Raw genomic sequence first — 17,368 nt, 5'->3', positions numbered from 1 at the left:
ACTCACCTTGGGTGGTTCCTTGGGGTCCCAGCGATTCTATGTCCTCTCAACACTGTCTTGACTTGAGTCATGGTTCTTATACCACTATTTTAGTATATGGTTTGGTCCCCCCCTGGGGCCCACTGTGTATTAGCGCTATTTCCTTTCATTTCTAAGCTACAGTATTGTGGCCTTTGTGATTATCTCTGTGTAGGATATATTGTGTCATGCTAGAGAGTGTTATATTAATACATACATATTTTTATAACTACTGTGTGGTTCTACTTTCATTTGCATTCTGGTAAAACAAGCTGCTTAACATTCCTTCAAGACTAAGTCTGAAGGCTGCTCTCCACAGCTACCACTTGGATAGATTTCTAAGGTTATCTTAGACCTCTTAAACCACCATAAGGGCTGTTTAGACTGGTGCAAGGTGCCCACTTTAATTAGTGGGCACCTATACCAGGCCAACTTCTCACACAGACTATGAAAATGGCAGACAAGATGTGCAGCACTAACCCGCAGGTGATCATCAGGTTTGCGTGGGATTACCATATGGGCTGGCCCAGTAGGACATATGGGGGCAGCACAAAACATTTGCCGAACTGGAAGCACCAAGGTGTATAGAAAAAGTGAGTTTCAATGCCCCTTTGTGCTTGGAGAGCCCTGGGGTGGAGATAATTTGCTAGTGAACAGGTATCATATACAATACAATATACAATACCAGTCAGAAAATCACACCACAACCACAAATAAGCTTAAAGAGGGAGGCTCATCTAGAAGGCAATTGCCACTGGAACGTGAACTCTGGCATTGATTTTGCAATGACTTCCTATTTTTAAGATAGTTTATTTTATATTGGACTGGAACCCAGCATAAACTCTGCTGAACTAGAGAGATATGTTTGTGCACGATCCCAACCGGAATCGGTAAGTTTTTAAGTTGTGATGTGTATCACCGATCAATAATGCATTAGCGTTGTAGACTGTAAAGCCAAGAATATATTAATGCTGCTCCAGAAGAAACATATGTGATTTGCACAAACAGTTCAAAATAACAACAGTAACAAAAAACATCTGTTATTCAGCGCCAAGATGCCCATGGGTGAAAATGCGCTTTACATTATGTTAAGTGTGAACGAACAATTGAGTTTACATTTCCAACAATGGGGTGCAGTCAAAAAGTGCCCCGGTCTTTTCACCTTCTCTATTGGACTCATGAAAAGGTTCCTAGTGTGGATGTTCTGATAGTGATTATGAACCCACCAGAACTTACTGGCAGACACCGCAATAAGAAACTTGCTTTTAGATGTGTTAAGTCTAAGCCAAGTTATGCTCATCCAAAGCTGAATGACATTAAAAGTGAATTTTATAATCAAAGGTTGACGCTCAAGCACGTTAATAATGTTAGTTAACAGCTGGTTTCCTCCCCAGATTCTCCACCAGTGATGGAAGGCTGCATGTAAATGTTGAAAATCAATGGCGCACCCAAATCCTGGGAAACCACCGTACTCATCATCCTGGAATAATGTGCTTGCCACTCAAAAAAGAGCAAAACTATATATTAGCTTGATCCGACTCCCTCGTCAATCTCCTTCATTTAAGAGAATGGGAATTTGTGATCGCAGGTTTCAGACAACGTTGACAAATCCAGTGTCATCTGTGTAGTTTCCATCACTTGCTGAGTTTGTATCGTAAGAGGCCAAAAGGACAGATAAGGGCATAGTAAGTCCATCGCCTTTTGATAAATGAAGTAGGATGAAAAGTCCCCCTCATTAAGGCAGTGCTTGAATCTAAGGGCTCGTGAGTTCCAGTCACTGTGATGCAGATTTCCAGTTCGAGGAGTTACATATATAGCTAACACCTCAATTCTACAGCTAGACTATGTGAAGCTGCAAAATGCCATTGATGACTACCGGAATATAGTAATTACCACACCTTGGACTGATATCCGAAAATGCTGCCCTTCCTCGCTCACCATTGCTTGCAGCATGCCTCACAACTATGGCTGCCAGATTCTAGACGAGAATTTAAGAGAAGTGGCAACATGATCTTGACATTATGAGAATGCTCTTAAGTCTTATCAATTCTGCACCATATTCCAATTCATTGTTACTTATTGATATGGCTTTTGAAGCGTATTATGAAAAGATACAAAACAAAAACCACTAGACGGTCTCTGGAACACAACCATGCATGGTCATTAGAGAGTGTGGGACCAGGGATTCTATGTCGGCAAGGCACGAATACAATCTCGAGACTCACAATCGAGGAATAGTTTATGCAGAGGATGATTTTACTGTGGTAGGTTGTGAGAGAGGCTACCCCCTGAAAAATCTGTACAAGCTGTTTCCTATCAATGACTTTCACAAAGAACGATAGCAATGCTCAGAACAACAGATGTTTTCTAAGCGCTATACCCCCCCCCCCCGCAGTTGCGCTAGGGGTGACAAATTAGTGTCTCTCTGTAGTCCTTTTACTATCTGGCTTTTTAAACTAGTCTACCGAAAGAATGGGTTTTTAATTCGGTTTCCCTTCGCACACACGTGACTTCTGTCATTACCTGCAATATAATAGTTTCCTTCACGCTTTGATTGTCACTATGAAGTGTCATTGTGTGAAGCGTTGTATCCTGAAGCATGCCTAACTTTCCACTGATTTCATTTTCTATTGGATTTTCACTGAGTTAGTAACTTTCTATTTGCCAAAATGCATGTTAAATAGATTTGAATTCGATGGATCCAAAGAGACTTTTTTGCTGTTCAATGGTGTTCGCCAAGTCCTCTTTCAGTGCTTTGGGTGGTACGCTGTCAGGAAACTGTAATAATTGAACCTCGTGCCTCTTTCCAATCTGCAGTCTTCAAAAACGGACATCGATCAGCCACAGTTGGCCATGTTCATCGCCTGATTGATTTCCTAACTTTGTCCACCAGGACTTCAGGATCTCATCAATCCATTGAGCTCCTGAAGTAGGAACGCAGATTTTACTAGTTTGCGTATTATTTTAGCATTTTCCTTTTTGTTTCATCCTATTTTCAAAGGTTTTCATTAAAATATTTTTATAATTAAATGTGTTAAGTATTTGGTGACTATATTTAATAGAAATGGAAGAAAAAATGTCAAAAAATGGGCTCTTTGGATGCTTCTTGTGACTTTAGAATTAGCACATGGGTGGTCTGTTGGTGAAAGACCAATTGGTAAAACGTTGCAACTAGTGTGAGCTCCACAGGTAAAAAAAACAAAAACTCGCAGGATGGTGCAGTTGTGTGGAAGCACCGGGGTTTGTCCTCACAGTAGTTGACTAACTCTTTGACAGGAAGGAATAGTCAAGACGATGCATAACCTCAAAGACGCCAATGGGTCTTCCAAGACCCTAACAGCCTCTGCAGAATTTCAAACATTATCATTCACTAACAACCCAACAATGTGAGAATTTGTCATCAGTTATCATGAGCATTTAGGAGGTGTGAGGATGCAGAACTTGTCAGCAACACAACATAATTGAGGAAAAAAGACAAAAAGGAATCAGTGACTGTTGTAAATACCCGATACTTCCATAATGAACAAATATCACAGAACTTATTAACAGCCCAACCTGATGGGTGGTCTAAGAAAATCCGAATTTGAGGGCTGAACCACAAAACATTTTTGACTGGTGCTATTACTTGCCGTTAGTAACTTACTGTTTGGTGCAAACACTTTTCCACAATTTTATGGAAGCAGATTTGTGGTGGTTGTAATGTATGACAAAAATGTTTGTGAATTCTGTACTGTTACATTTTGTTGTGGTTTTGGTGTGTTGCGTTTTAGTGTGATGTGTTTTGTGCTGCATTGCTGCTTTGTATTCTTGTGGTGTTGTATTGTGATTGTTGTTCTGTATTCTGTTTTGTCTGTTTTTTGTGCTGTGCCATGTTATGCTTTAGTTATGTTTTTTGCCTTTTGTTACGCTGTTGTGTTGTGTTCTGTTGTGCTATTTAAGTACTTTTAGAGAGCTCAACAAATGCTGCTACCTTTCGTACCAAAAGCAGCACACTCCTTTGAAGTTCTGATAGCACACAAACATTTACCATTGTCAAAAGTGGCAGCCGCAGAATACCACTCTTCCAGCTCTTTTACCTTTTAAGACACCCGTCAGTCCACAACTGTGGCATAGGCTGTTCTCAAGAAAGCACTTTGAGAGCTCACTTTATGTGATACAGTGCCCTATCTCAAATTAAAAGCAGGGCCGAACTGGCCGTACTGGGTTTGGGGTATTTCCCCGGGAGGTTGGGAGGGTGGGGCGGGTTTTGCAGTGGTGGGGGCTGCTTTTGTTACTGGGGGCCGGTTTTGCAGCGGTGCTGCTATATCAGCCCCAATAACAGTGCTTCACAGTCGAAATTGCCAGGGCTGCTTTGAGTTCCCAGTCCAACCCTGGAGGCATCTATACACATCTGTATCCTTGCAACCCATCACCAACCCAGGACTGGCATTCAGAAACATGACTCCTAGTTGGCAATTAAGACCCTAGCACATTTAGCGTTCAAACAAATCAACGACCTAAAGGAATGGGGTATATAAGATATTAAAGATTCTTCAATAAACACTTCAGAAACAACTATACATGACGAGGCAAGAAATTCATTAACAACCCAATAGAGATGTAATAGGACCATCAGCATACAGTTTCATAAAATAACAATAATAAATAAATATTCATAATAATAATGACCGTTCATGAGTTGCCTCCTGAAGTTAGAGCAAGACACAGATCCTACTAGCATGTGTTCAGCCCGCAGAGCTATCTTCATAATAAGAGCATGTTGGGCGCAACAGTAAACATCAATATGTGTGTAGTTAAAAACACAGATAAGTATAGTACCTGGCCACTCTTCTATGAAAAGAAGGGTCTAATGTCTGTCTAGGGTAGTATTTCAAAATGTGCAATGTTGTATAGAAACCCCAGGATGGGTTAATATGTAACCTCTGTTTCATACATGGTGAAGGTCACAGTGACACAGAGCAAACACTGGCCTGCTATTCGTGCAATAGAAGTCTGTACTGCTGACAGACAGCCCTCGAGAGCTTGTCTTAAAATTCGTGGCAGTGACCCAATTTAACAGGCTATCAGTGGTCGTCCTTGTAGCAACGTCGGGAGAAAAACCTAACAGCCATACATTTGTGACAATGGCAATAAGTTTAAGAAAGTGATAAAATCGGCCTCAAACCGCTACATAAGTATGCAGTAACATACATATTCTGCTGAATATTCTACGAAATCAGACTAAAACCAAAATTGTGAAAACCTGGTCACCTGAACAGAATATTCACTTGCAAGTGGAACACTAACAGTCGCCAAGAATAAAAAGAACTACTTTTTCACAACTTTGAAAGGATATTGTTTTCATCCTTTCTATTTTTGACTTTCCTGCACAAGGTTGTTGTTTGTAGCTGCACCATACATGCTTTTATTATCATAACATACATCAGCCATATGTAGGTAAATTACATTTACCGATTCTTAAATACCGAATTTTACCGATTCGTTATTTATGAATCGGTAAATGTAATGTAGGTAAATTATTACCGATTCGGTAAATGTCGTTATTTTAGAATCGGTATTTACCGAATCGGTAATGGCAACTGGCTTCCCATTCATTCCTATGGGCCTGGAGGCCCATAGGAATGAATAGGAAGCCAGTTGCCATTACCGATTCGGTAAATACCGAATCTGTAACAGGGGAGGCATCATCATGGGTGGCAGGGTGTCACATTGACACCCTGTTGCACCCCTGATTCGTGCATGTGTGCACATGTGGCGCACATACATGCCCTAAGGGCATGTATGTCTGCCACATTGCACATTTCAAATAGCACAATAATGCTTTTTTACAGGTATTCGTCATTTACCATCAACTTTTAGTTGGTGGTAAATAACGAATCCACACACCGACGAGACACTCCCCCTACAAATCATTTCAGGATTCGGTATTTACACTCTACTACAGACAACCCTAGGTGCGGACTATGCTCTTACAGACAACCCTAGGTGTGGACTACACTCTTATAGACAACCCTAGGTGTGGACTACTACACTCCTCTACAGACAATCCTAGGCACAGACTACACTCTTACAGACAACCCTGGGTGTGGACTACACTCTCCTAAAGACAACTCAGGGTGCGGACTACACTCTTACAGACAACCATAGGTGCGGACTATACTCTTATAGACAACCCTAGGTGTGGACTACTACACTCCCCTACAGACAATCCTAGGCACAGACTACACTCTTACAGACAACCCTGGGTGCGGACTACACTCTCCTAAAGACAACTCAGGGTGCGGACTACACTCTTACAGACAACCCTAGGTGCGGACTACACTCTTACCGACAACCCTAGGTGCGGACTATACTCTTATAGACAACCCTAGGTGTGGACTACTACACTCCCCTACAGACAGTCCTAGGCGCAGACTACACTCTTATAGACAACCGTAGGTGTGGACTACTACACTCTCCTACAGACAACCCTAGACGCAGACTACACTCTTATAGACATTCCTAGGTGTGGACTCCACTCTCGTAAAGACAACTCAGGGTGCGGACTACACTCTTACAGACAACCCTAGGTGCGGACTACACTCTTATAGACAACCCTAGGTGTGGACTACTACACTCTCCTACAGACAACCCTAGACACAGACTACACTCTTATAGACAATCCTAGGTGTAGACTACTACACTCTCCTACAGACAACCCTAGACGCAGACTACACTCTTATAGACATTCCTAGGTGTGGACTCCACTCTCCTACAGACAACCCTAGGTGCAGACTACACTCTTACAGACAACCTTAGGTGCGGACTACGCTCCTATAGACAACCCTAGGTGCGGACTTCACTCTTACAGACAACCCTTGGTGCGGACTACGCTCTTATAGACAACCCTAGGTGCGGACTACACTCTTATAGACAACCCTAGTTGCAAACTACACTCTTTTAGACAACCCTAGATGTGGAGTACACTCTTATAGACAACACTAGGTGCAGACTACACTCTTATAGGCAACCCTAGGTGCAGACTACACTCTTACAGACAACCCTTGGTGCGGACTATGCTCTTACAGACAACCCTAGGTGAGTACTACGCTACGCTGTTATAGACATCCCTAGGTGCGGTCTACACTCTCCTACAAGGCAGCCCTCAGGCTGCAGACTACACTCTTACAGACCTGTATGTCCCCCTGCCCTCATTTAGAAGGGAACTCTCCTCAGACTACACTCACACTACAGAGCGCGCTCTCTGAAAGGCAGTCTTCTCACTGCAGACTAGTGTCCTAGACATCACTCACACCGAATGTCTGCTCTCTCCCACAGACAGCCACACCAGACACCTGACCTGACACTCTCCACAGCACTCTACTGCAGACAGCGATGACACTGCACTCTTTTACAACCGTTGCACAGCAGATAGCACTGTGCTACAGACAGCTAACCCCCTCCCCCTCCCCCCGGGGACTCAACTCTTAGAGACAGCTCTCTCTGTAGACTGCACGCTCTTATAGACAGTCCTCTCTGTAGACTGCACTCTCTTACAGACCGCGCTCTCTACAGACAGCACTCTCCCACGCGGTCCGCCCTGCATTCTGCACGTCAGCACAATCCAATAACACTTCATGTCTCTTGACACTGTCTATCGCGGTAGCCTTCTCCCTGCCCCCTACTCTGTATGTCAGTCCAGTCCCCGGGGCACTCTCGCCGTGTTTATTTACTTCATCTCTCTCTTTACCATGTCTCTCTAACAGGTCTGTCCCCGCTCTGTTTCTGTCGCCAGTGCCCGCGTCTCTCCTCGGTGTATGTCTCTGGCTCTCTCCCTCGGCGTCTTCCTTGTGGTTCTTCTGTCCTGCTGGGTGTATATTTTTCTCCCCCTGCTGCTCCCTTAGTTTTCTCTGTTCTCGTTGTTCTCCTCGTGTGTGGTCTCTAATGCCCCCACCCTGCTTCTTTATGTCGCCTGTGTCTCCCTCCTCTTTGCATTTCTACCCCGGATGGCTCCCTATGTCGGTCTCTCACCCTTGTGCTTGAATGAAAAAAATATAAGTGCAGGTACCCTGTACCAGAGTACCTGTGTCCGCCGCTCTCTCTCACACACACCCCCTCTCGCACTCTCCGCCCTCGCTTTCTCCTTTCCCACATAACCCATAAGTAGCAAATAAGTTGGCAGCCCTGGCCGCTGAGGTGAAGCACTCAGCGGGCTGAGGTCTTCCCACCCATACCCAGCTCTGAAGCCTCCTGGTGAGGGCGAGGGGCCGGCGCTGCTAGTGGGCCCAGGGACAAAGTTACAAGCTGGCACTGGTGTGCAGTACAAGAAGCTGGCACTGGCGTACAGTGCATGTAGCTAGCACCGATAAACCACGAGAAGTTGGCCTGGTGCCCAGTTTAAGAAGATGACACTGGGGTCATAGGGAGGGGCTCGCCCTCAATCTTCCTTTCTTGTGTCCCTCATTAGCAAATCTAAACTACACCGTAAACGACAAACCCGCCCCTACCCCTCGAGAGCCCTCTGCTGCTAACCTGCCCCTCTCCCCCAGTGTTTGAAGCCCTGCTCTCACCCTCCAGGCTGCCCACTTCGTAACTCTCTTCCTACCCGCCACTCTCTCCTGTCATGGCCTCACACGCCCCTGTCCTGGCTCCTCACTTCCACACATCGCTGCCCGCCTCGCGGCGGTCCCGTGACCCCATCAGTGCCATGCATGAAGACCTGCCTGTCAGCTCTCCCCCATCCCGCCGTGACACAGGTGCGCCACCGGTGCCATGTTGGAAGCTCTGTTTGTCACTCAGCACCTCCCTGTACCGACACTCCGTTGTCCTACCCCAGCCCTACTGTCCCTCAGCCACCGTGACGCAGGTGGCCCCAGCGCTACCATGTCTGAAGCTCCTCTCAGTCTCTTCCCGCCCGGCTGGCCCCGAGGCTCACCTGTCGTCTCGGCCGTGGGTGGTGCGGCTGGGAGGGCGCTCGTCTGGCCCTGGCCTCCCGTCCTTGGTCGCAGCTCTCTGCTCGTTGCTCCCGCCGGGGCTCGGCTCCCAGCTCTGCCTCTGTGTCACCGGGGCCCCCGTGACCGGGCGTGTCGGGGTTGTCCGCGCTGTAGGGTCCGCCCCGTGTTGCCAGAATATTTGGGATTCCTTCGAAGCTGACAGATGGGGAACCGGTCCCGCAGGTTGTTGTGCCTCTCGCGGCTCACATGCAGAGCCTGGCAGGCTGGCCGGAGCCCGGGTGCCCAGGCTGCCAGCACCTGCCTGGGAACTGGGCCCAGCAGCAGAGCCCTGCTCCACAACCCCACCAGTGCCCTCCTCCGCTTTAGCCAGGGTGATGAGGATCTCGTAACGTGTCCGCCTGGCCTTCCTGGAAGCAGGTGAGGGATCCACCGTGACCCCTGCCCCCGTGTTTCCCTCTCGCGCCTCCTTGTTCGGTGTCAGGGCCTCCGCATCTGCCATCTTGGCTCCGGTGTCCGCTTCGATGGCCTCTGGCACAGTGTGCATTGCCGCAATCCCTTCATGTAGTTTCTCTCTACCTTCTTGCACCCCCCTAGACACATTGTGCACCATACTAGCACCCTTTCGTGCTGACGTGTCTCCATCGTGATCCAGGCCAGGTCCACTGGCCTCCACTCCGCTGTCTCTTGCTGCCTCAGCATCCTCGTGCTCTGTGGGGTCCCAGCGAGTCTGAACAACCCAGGCCTCCTCCTCCTGGTCCCTGCAGGTGTACTTTGGGCAAGAGAAGAGGTTGGACCGGCTGGCTTCAGCGAGGTCGCTGCTCTCCTGCTGGGGGCAGTGCTCCAGGAGATCCGGGGTCACGGCCTTTAGTGGGGAATATGCCTGAAGAATGGTTTGGGCCCATTCTGGAAGGGGTTCATGGGTCTCACAGGCCTTATAGGGGCGATGTTGGGGTGAATCAGTGCGTAGGGAGCTGATACTCTCTGACATGGACCCCGAAGAGGCCCCGTCCCTGCACTCCTCCAGCAGACAGTCGAAGGAGGTGGACACCTCCAAGCAGGTTGGAGACCTTGGCTTTGAGCATTGAGTGTTGTGGAGCAACGGAGACTGCCCCAGTGACCCGTAGAGGGCAGGCTTGGGTGTAAGAGTATGGCTGGAGTCTGACCCAGCACCTGAGAGGCGGTCATGACCCCCATGTGGGGAGCAGGGAGGCGTCTCCGGTTGGCTGGCCTGCTTCCGGCGCCAAGGCAGGCTTCCGATCCGTCGCAGCAAGCTGGAACCACGTAGGTCTGACTCAGAGTAACTGCGACCCTGGGGAGACACAATGAGAGGAGGAAAGGCTGTGAGAAAGCGTGCACAGACCAGGGCAGACACAAGGTGGTATGTTATTGTAGGCGGAGCATGTTGGAATTGACTACACAGGCCCAGATTCTCAAAAGGGAGGGAACAGGAAAGTGACATTTCCATAGAGATATGGCTCTCTCCTCCCCTCTCCCTAGCGCTGGCGCAGAATTTAGCTGCCAAGCGCCACGCACACATCTTAGCGCCATAGTGCTAAGGCCTGACGTGTCGGGCACAGGTAACAGCGTTTGGGCGGGGTGGAAGGGGAGTCGATAGACGACGGGATAAAGAAAGTAAAATAAAAAAAGAAATAAAACCACTTACCTTGCGTTTGCCACATTGCTGAGTCAGCGATGCAGCAAGCGCAAGGTCAGTGTTTTTTTTTTTTTTTAATTTCACTTTTCCTATCCTGTTGTCTTCCTGCCCCACCTGGCCCCTGCCCCTCCCCACTGCTGTTACCTGTGCTGGCTGCACCTTGCTAGGGTGCGTTCTCGGGTCTACCATAGGTTTTGTACAGGAAGGTTATTCTTCCTGTACAAAATACTATGGCTAGACAAGTTTAAAACTTTTCCCTAATTTGTATGTGTGCTTTACAGTACAGCACACACGCAAATCGGAAAAGCAAAGAAAAATGAAAAAATTTCTCCTATTAACGCCTTCTTTTCAGGGGCGTTAATTTTTGGTGCTAAACACTCTACTGTTAGTAGATAGGGTTTAGTATCTAAAAGCATGGGTGGTTTCACGTTTCGCACTGCTTGCATTACTTTTCCATACAAACTAACGCAAATACCAGTTTGCAGTCCAATAGTCCAATTCGCAGTTGCTAATTTTGAGACGTCATGTATGGTTCGAAAATCAGAACCCAACAGGGGGAAAATAACCCAAGGGATTACCATTTTACTTGTGTGAAACCCACACCAAACTACCACTTATAAATCCTTAGATGACATTGTATGTGTGGAAAACTGAACCTAAACAGCAGTTTCTAATTTTGGAATGTGTCAACTATTGGGGTAAAAACCAAGCCCACCGGAAGATACTACCACAAGGGATGCCATCTTAATTAACTGAAGTTCATTAAACCTAAGAGCTACATGTGTGTACTAAAATGTAACTGTATAGTCACGGTATGTTTGTAACGTTAATCCAATTTTCAGCCACTGACATAAGAACATCATTGCATGTGTGAACAAGCATTGGCAAAGCCAACAGGTCTGGCATTGGCTGACAGCCTTTTGACTTTGTCAGTGCTTGTTTTGGTCTGGTTTTGGTAAAAACGTCCTTGCTGGGTAAGCTGCCAGGCCCACGTACATCTAAAAAAGACATAAAAAACTTAACCCATTTTCTCAAGACACAAATTTCACAAATGTTGAAATGTGATTTTTTAAGCTACATAGCTTGTATGCTTCTAAGGTTATTAAAAAATGATAAGCGCATAACTCTTAAAACATTTTGAAATTATAAGCTACACTGAAGAAATGCACCCTTAGGATATAGCGCGTATCTTCCAGAACTTAACCCGCCCAAACAAAAAACTCTGGCCAAATCTTCATTGCATCTTTACAAAAACATTGTTAATTTACAGACGTACCTTGAAAGTTTGTAATCTTAAGTATAAAAATGTAATAAAAAACCCACAAGAAATGACACTTGCATGTGCGATGAAACATGGATTTCATAACCTGCTGTCTTAAAAAGGACAAAGTGCTCATTCTTTTCTAACGGATTTGTGGCTCAGACCTAGAAAGCTTATATGGACTAGTTTCAGGTAGCCAACAGGCATTTTCCCTAATGCCGACCAACTGGTATGCCATATAATTCTTTCTGTGAAAGTATTTTGTGTCCCACTTAGGCCACCATCCACAATACTCATCACTTGCTCCAAACTATATATTAAGATGCAGAGGATTCTTGACTGGGTCCCATGTTGAACCATTGGCGACCCTTCATTTCTCTGTGAATGATGCCAATTTTTGACTGGACTCTTTTTCTTCACTTGCGAATGATAATACCGTGATCCTCTGAGGACTTAAAGAAAACTTTACCATTGAAATCCAAGCACGTGAGTCTTCAGCTTCCCAAGGTCCAACTATAGATAGTGCAAATCGCTGGCAGCAGCATCCTGAAGCCAAACAGCAGTCAGTCTCTTCCAACTTCCTCCAGAAGTTAGAAATAATATTCAGCAAGGCTGGGAACACCCTATGGAACTTTTTCCACAAATTTGTGGACAGTTCGGGCTCCACAGAGTTAGACTGTTTTTCTTGATAGCGGATTAACCTGTGAGGACTTCCAAGCAAGTGGAATTAAGTGATGACATCTCTATTGTGCAAAAGGAATACTGAAGAAAGATAATGTCTGGAAAAACATTCCAGATACATTATCTAGGATGGACATAGCTTGCAGGGTGTTCACCAACTGAGCTATTGAACCCCACCACTTTCGCACTGGAAGAAATCTGCCTCCTTTACATCACACAAGGTACTAGAAAAGGAGTTCTCTGTTGATTAAGGTTAGGTATAAAAGGAAATTTGGTGTGGGGCCTTTATAATTCCAAAGGCAAATGCACATTACAAACGGCAACTAAAACAAGTCTGCTCTACTCAAGTGCTAACACAGCAGCAGCATCCTTCAGCAGGGCTGCTCTACTAAAGTTCTAACACAGCAGAAGCATTTTTAAGCAGGGCTGCTCTACTTAAGTACTGATATAGCATCATCGTCTTTCAGAGGGGCTGCTCTATTTAAATACTGATACAGCATCACCATCTTTCAGCAGGGCTGCTCTACTTAAGTACTAATACAGCATCATCATCATCTTTCAGCAGGGCTGCTCTACTTAAGTTCTGATATAGCATCATCATCATCTTTCAGCAGGGCTGCTCTACTTAAGTACTAATATAGATAGCATCAACTTCTTTCAGCAGGGCTGCTCTACTTAAGTACTAATATAGATAGCATTATCGCCTTTCAGCAGGGCTGCTCTACTTAAGTACGAATATAGATAGCATCAACGTCTTTCAGCAGGGCTGCCCTACTTAAGTACTAATATAGATAGCATCAGCATCTTTCAGTAGGGCTGCTCTACTTAAGTACTAATATAGCATCATCATCTTTCAGCAGGGCTGCTCTACTTAAGTACTAATACAACATCATCATCTTTCAGCAGGGCTGCTGTACTTAAGTACTAATACAGTACCATCATCTTTCAGCAGGGCTGCTCTGCTTAAGTACTAATACAACATCATCATCTTTCAGCCGGCTGCTCTACTTAAGTACTAATATAGATATCATCAACATCTTTAAAGAGGGCGGCTCTATTTAAGTAATAATACAACATCATCATCTTTCTGAAGGGCTGCTTTACTTAAGTACTAATATAGATAGCATCAACTTATTTCAGCTGGGCTGCTATACTTAAGTACTAATACAACATCATCATCTTTCAGCAGGGCTGCTCTACTTAAGTACTAATATAGATATCATCATCATCTTTCAGTAGGGCTGCTTTACTTAATAGATATCATCATCATCTTTCAGCAGGGCTGCTCTACCTAAGTACTAATACAGCATCAACATCTTTCAGCAGGACTACTCTACTTAAGCACTAATACAACATCATCATCTTTCAGCAGGGCTGCTTTACTTAAGTACTAATATAGATATCATCATCATCTTTCAGCAGGACTGCTCTACTTAAGTACTAATACAGATAGCATTATCATCATTCAGCAGGGCTACTCCACTTAAGTACCAATACAACATCATCATCTTTCAGAACAGCAGCTTTACTTAAGTACTAATATAGATAGCATCATCATCATTCAGCAGGGCTACTCCACTTAAGTACCAGTACAACATCATCATCTTTCAGCACGGCTGCTTTACTTAAGTACTACTATAGATAGCATCTTCATATTTCAGCAGGGTTGCTCTACTTAAGTAGTAATTCAACATGATCATCTTTCAGCAGGGCTGCTCCACTTAAGTACTAATACAAATCATCATCTTTCAGCAGGGCTGCTTTACTTAAGTACTAATATGGATATCATCAACATCTTTCAGCAGGGCTGCTTCACTTAAGTACTAATATAGATAGCATCATCAACTTTCAGCAGGACTGTTCTACTTAAGTACTAATACAACATCATCATCTTTAAGCAGGGCTGCTTTACTTAAGTACTAATATAGATATCATAATCATCTTTCAGCTGGGCTGCTCTACTTAAGTACTAATATAGATAGCATCAGCATCTTCCAGCAGGGCTGCTCCACCTAAGTACTAGCATAGCAGCGCCATTTTTCAGCAGGCTTGTTTCACTTTAAATGGGACAGCCCAGCACTTCCTAGCAGAGGGCTGCACGGTACCCAGGACTGCACTAACACTTCCGTACTAATGGTTTTAGAGACATGTATTAAACAATGTATGTCACTCTTCGGTATGAATCACTTCGCATTGTGAGTCCGCCAAGTGCTACCATTCCAGCATCACATTTGTACTTCCCGTGGCAGAGTGAAATACGATGTTAATATTATGTTGAACAAGTGCACGTGCGCACAGCTGCCTCCGCGCGTGGCCTGGGTGGGGCTGCTGACATCACATACGTACTTAGCCAATGACTAACGCCGCACGGTTCTAGAGCGCGGCCACCGACTTAATCGTCTCTTCGTACTTAAATAATGGCTGCCTCGCAAGTCTCAGGCGCTACTCATTGAATGTATTATTTATTTGATTCAAGGCATGTGTACAACGCGGATCTATCTCCCTGTACCCCAGATCTCTGAATGATGATTATGGTTAAACTGGCCCCGACGGTATTTAAACCATCAACGTAAAAGCCTAGACGATTTGTAAACCGTAATTTACTTTGCCGTTTGAACGCCTCTATGTAGACATGGTGCACGTTGGACAAGTTGGTGTCACTGGAAGGGCTGCTCCGCTCCAGCAGTCGTGCACTTGTCATACTGTGACTTGACGTTCAGTGGGCTCCCCAGGCCTCAGGGCTCCGGTGCCACTGTACCAGCTGTACCAATGGAAGCTACTCCGCCTGACTCTGTTCCAGACGTTTCTGCTTATTCAGGCCTGCCCATGACAGACTGTCCTTTGAACAGAACTTGCAGCATGTGACTGACACTTCTCGAGCCCTACCAGCAGGGCTCTAAGTGGGCCGGATCTCACCGGTGCTGAGCACCGGCAGTTTTTGAAAGGGGGCCTTGAAACAGGTCTCTAGGGGGATCTGTTTTATGCCCTGGCACAGGAGGTCCGTTTTTTTCCGACAGTGACAACAGGCACATCGATGTGCGCTGCTCACACTGCTCACTTCTCACTATTGGAGAAGTTACGGCATGACATCATGCCAGTTGAGCGTTGTATAGAAAGGGAAATCCTTTAAAGAGAGTCATTTTCTCTCCGGAATTCCCTTCTCTTTTTGAAACTCAGGAGCAGCAACATTGCCGTGGTGTCACCAGGGCTTTAAGTGGAAGCTTTTTCATTATTATTTAATAGCCATAGTTACTGCTTATTTATCTTATGCAACCAACAACCATTTACAAAGCCAATAGTCCTGACTTGTTGTATGTATGATGTTACTTGTTGTATCATATTTATGGATGCAATGACAGAAACAGCAAAATACCAGTTGGGGGTACACTATGCTAAGCACAGATTCTTAGCGTACTTATTTTTAAGCCACACTCTTAATTACATTGGCCATGCCCCTTTGAGAGACCCCCCAGTTTTTTCATCCCACTTAAAGCCCTGCCTACCAGCCTCTCAAAAAGGCTTCATATGTAACTGACCCTTCCCCACCCCTACCAGTCAAGCTTTTGATCATGTCGGCCTCTCGTGGTGTGCCGCATGTCGCACACAGCTACTCGTGGGTGCTTGCTTTTACAACGACCTACAAAACGATCAGCTTGGCTGGGCAGGTCAGTATTAGTCCTTTTCTCCCGGCCCACTCCTTGAGCAGTCGTGGTTCGCCTACATTTGTTTTTAGGTCTGTTGCTATCTGGCAGTCTCATCAATTCTTCAAAAAGTGCAATGGGGAGGAGTACAGCGAGATCTGGCATTGGTTCAGCCTCATTTAGGCATTGGCTTTCATGCGTTTTTCCTGGTTTGCCAGAGCTTTGGTCCGTCAACACCATGGCATTTGGTGGATGGTGATATTGTTATTCTAATTGCATTTATATAGCGCTTACTACCCCTGACGAATCGTCAAAGTGCTTTTTCGGCAAGTAGCACGCAACTCCGGAACCCAAAAAGGATTAGTGGTTAGTTAGTATAGTGAAATATGAAGTTAATTTGAGCGGTGGATATGTTAGTCTGTTATTTGGATTAATAAAGGATAGTGGAGTGATAGAAGAGGGAAGGGCTTGCATTTATATAGCACTTGCTACCCCTGATGAGGTGTTGAAGTGTTTTTTGGCAGGTAGCTCACTACTCCGGAGCCCAAACAGGATTAGTGGGGAATTAGTATTGGGAAGTATGAAATTAATTTGAGCAGTTGACATGTTAGTCTGTTATTTGGATTAAAAAGGAATAGTGGAGGGATAGAAGAGAGAAGGGTCGAGTTTTTTTTTTAAATGGAGTTCATAGCAGTATGCACGTAAAAGGGCCAGGCGTATCTGTGTGTATGAATGATCATAGAAATAATTATTTAAATGGCACTTGCTAATGTTTTTTATTTAATTCTTTTATAGTGCTATTCATCCCAGTGTAGGTTGGCAGAGCACTTTATATCACCTGCAAAGACAATAAATCATACAAGAGTGTAAAATAACGCACCCAAAATGTTACATAAGACAATGAGGGCTATGATGTGCAGGAAGCCCATGATGTCCATGCTTGTAGGCATTTTATGTTAAGAGTGAATGATGGTGAGAAACAAAAAGTCTGGATATAAAATGTAACACAGTGATTGGGGTTGTCTGTGCTAACAAGACTATTACTTGCTGAAGGTACCCTTCTTTGCAATCTTATAATAACAACAGATTGAGGAAAAAACAATAAGGATCTAAACTCATGGCTTACAGGTTGCATGCAGCTCCTTGATGCCAGTAAATAGATCACAGTGCTATAATACAA

The 17,368-nt window shown here is 45.1% G+C and overlaps 1 protein-coding gene across 1 annotated transcript in view; it reads right to left on the bottom strand.

Moving 5' to 3' along the window:
- The window catches only part of CRYBG2 (crystallin beta-gamma domain containing 2), a 462,035-nt gene that overhangs the window by 178,099 nt on the left and 266,568 nt on the right, over window positions 1-17,368 (bottom strand). Inside the window, exon 3 of the mRNA XM_085647746.1 lies at window positions 8,933-10,260. Within this exon, the coding sequence (XP_085503872.1) occupies window positions 8,933-10,260 (1,328 nt within the window). The remainder of the gene's footprint in view (window positions 1-8,932; window positions 10,261-17,368) is intronic.

Source organism: Triturus cristatus, chromosome 3_2 (genome assembly GCF_964204655.1).
Source record: "Triturus cristatus chromosome 3_2, aTriCri1.1, whole genome shotgun sequence".
Classification (NCBI taxonomy): Eukaryota; Metazoa; Chordata; class Amphibia; order Caudata; family Salamandridae; genus Triturus; species Triturus cristatus.
The sequence above is the reverse complement of the archived record's forward strand: the minus strand, read 5'-3'. Positions and strand labels throughout refer to the sequence as shown.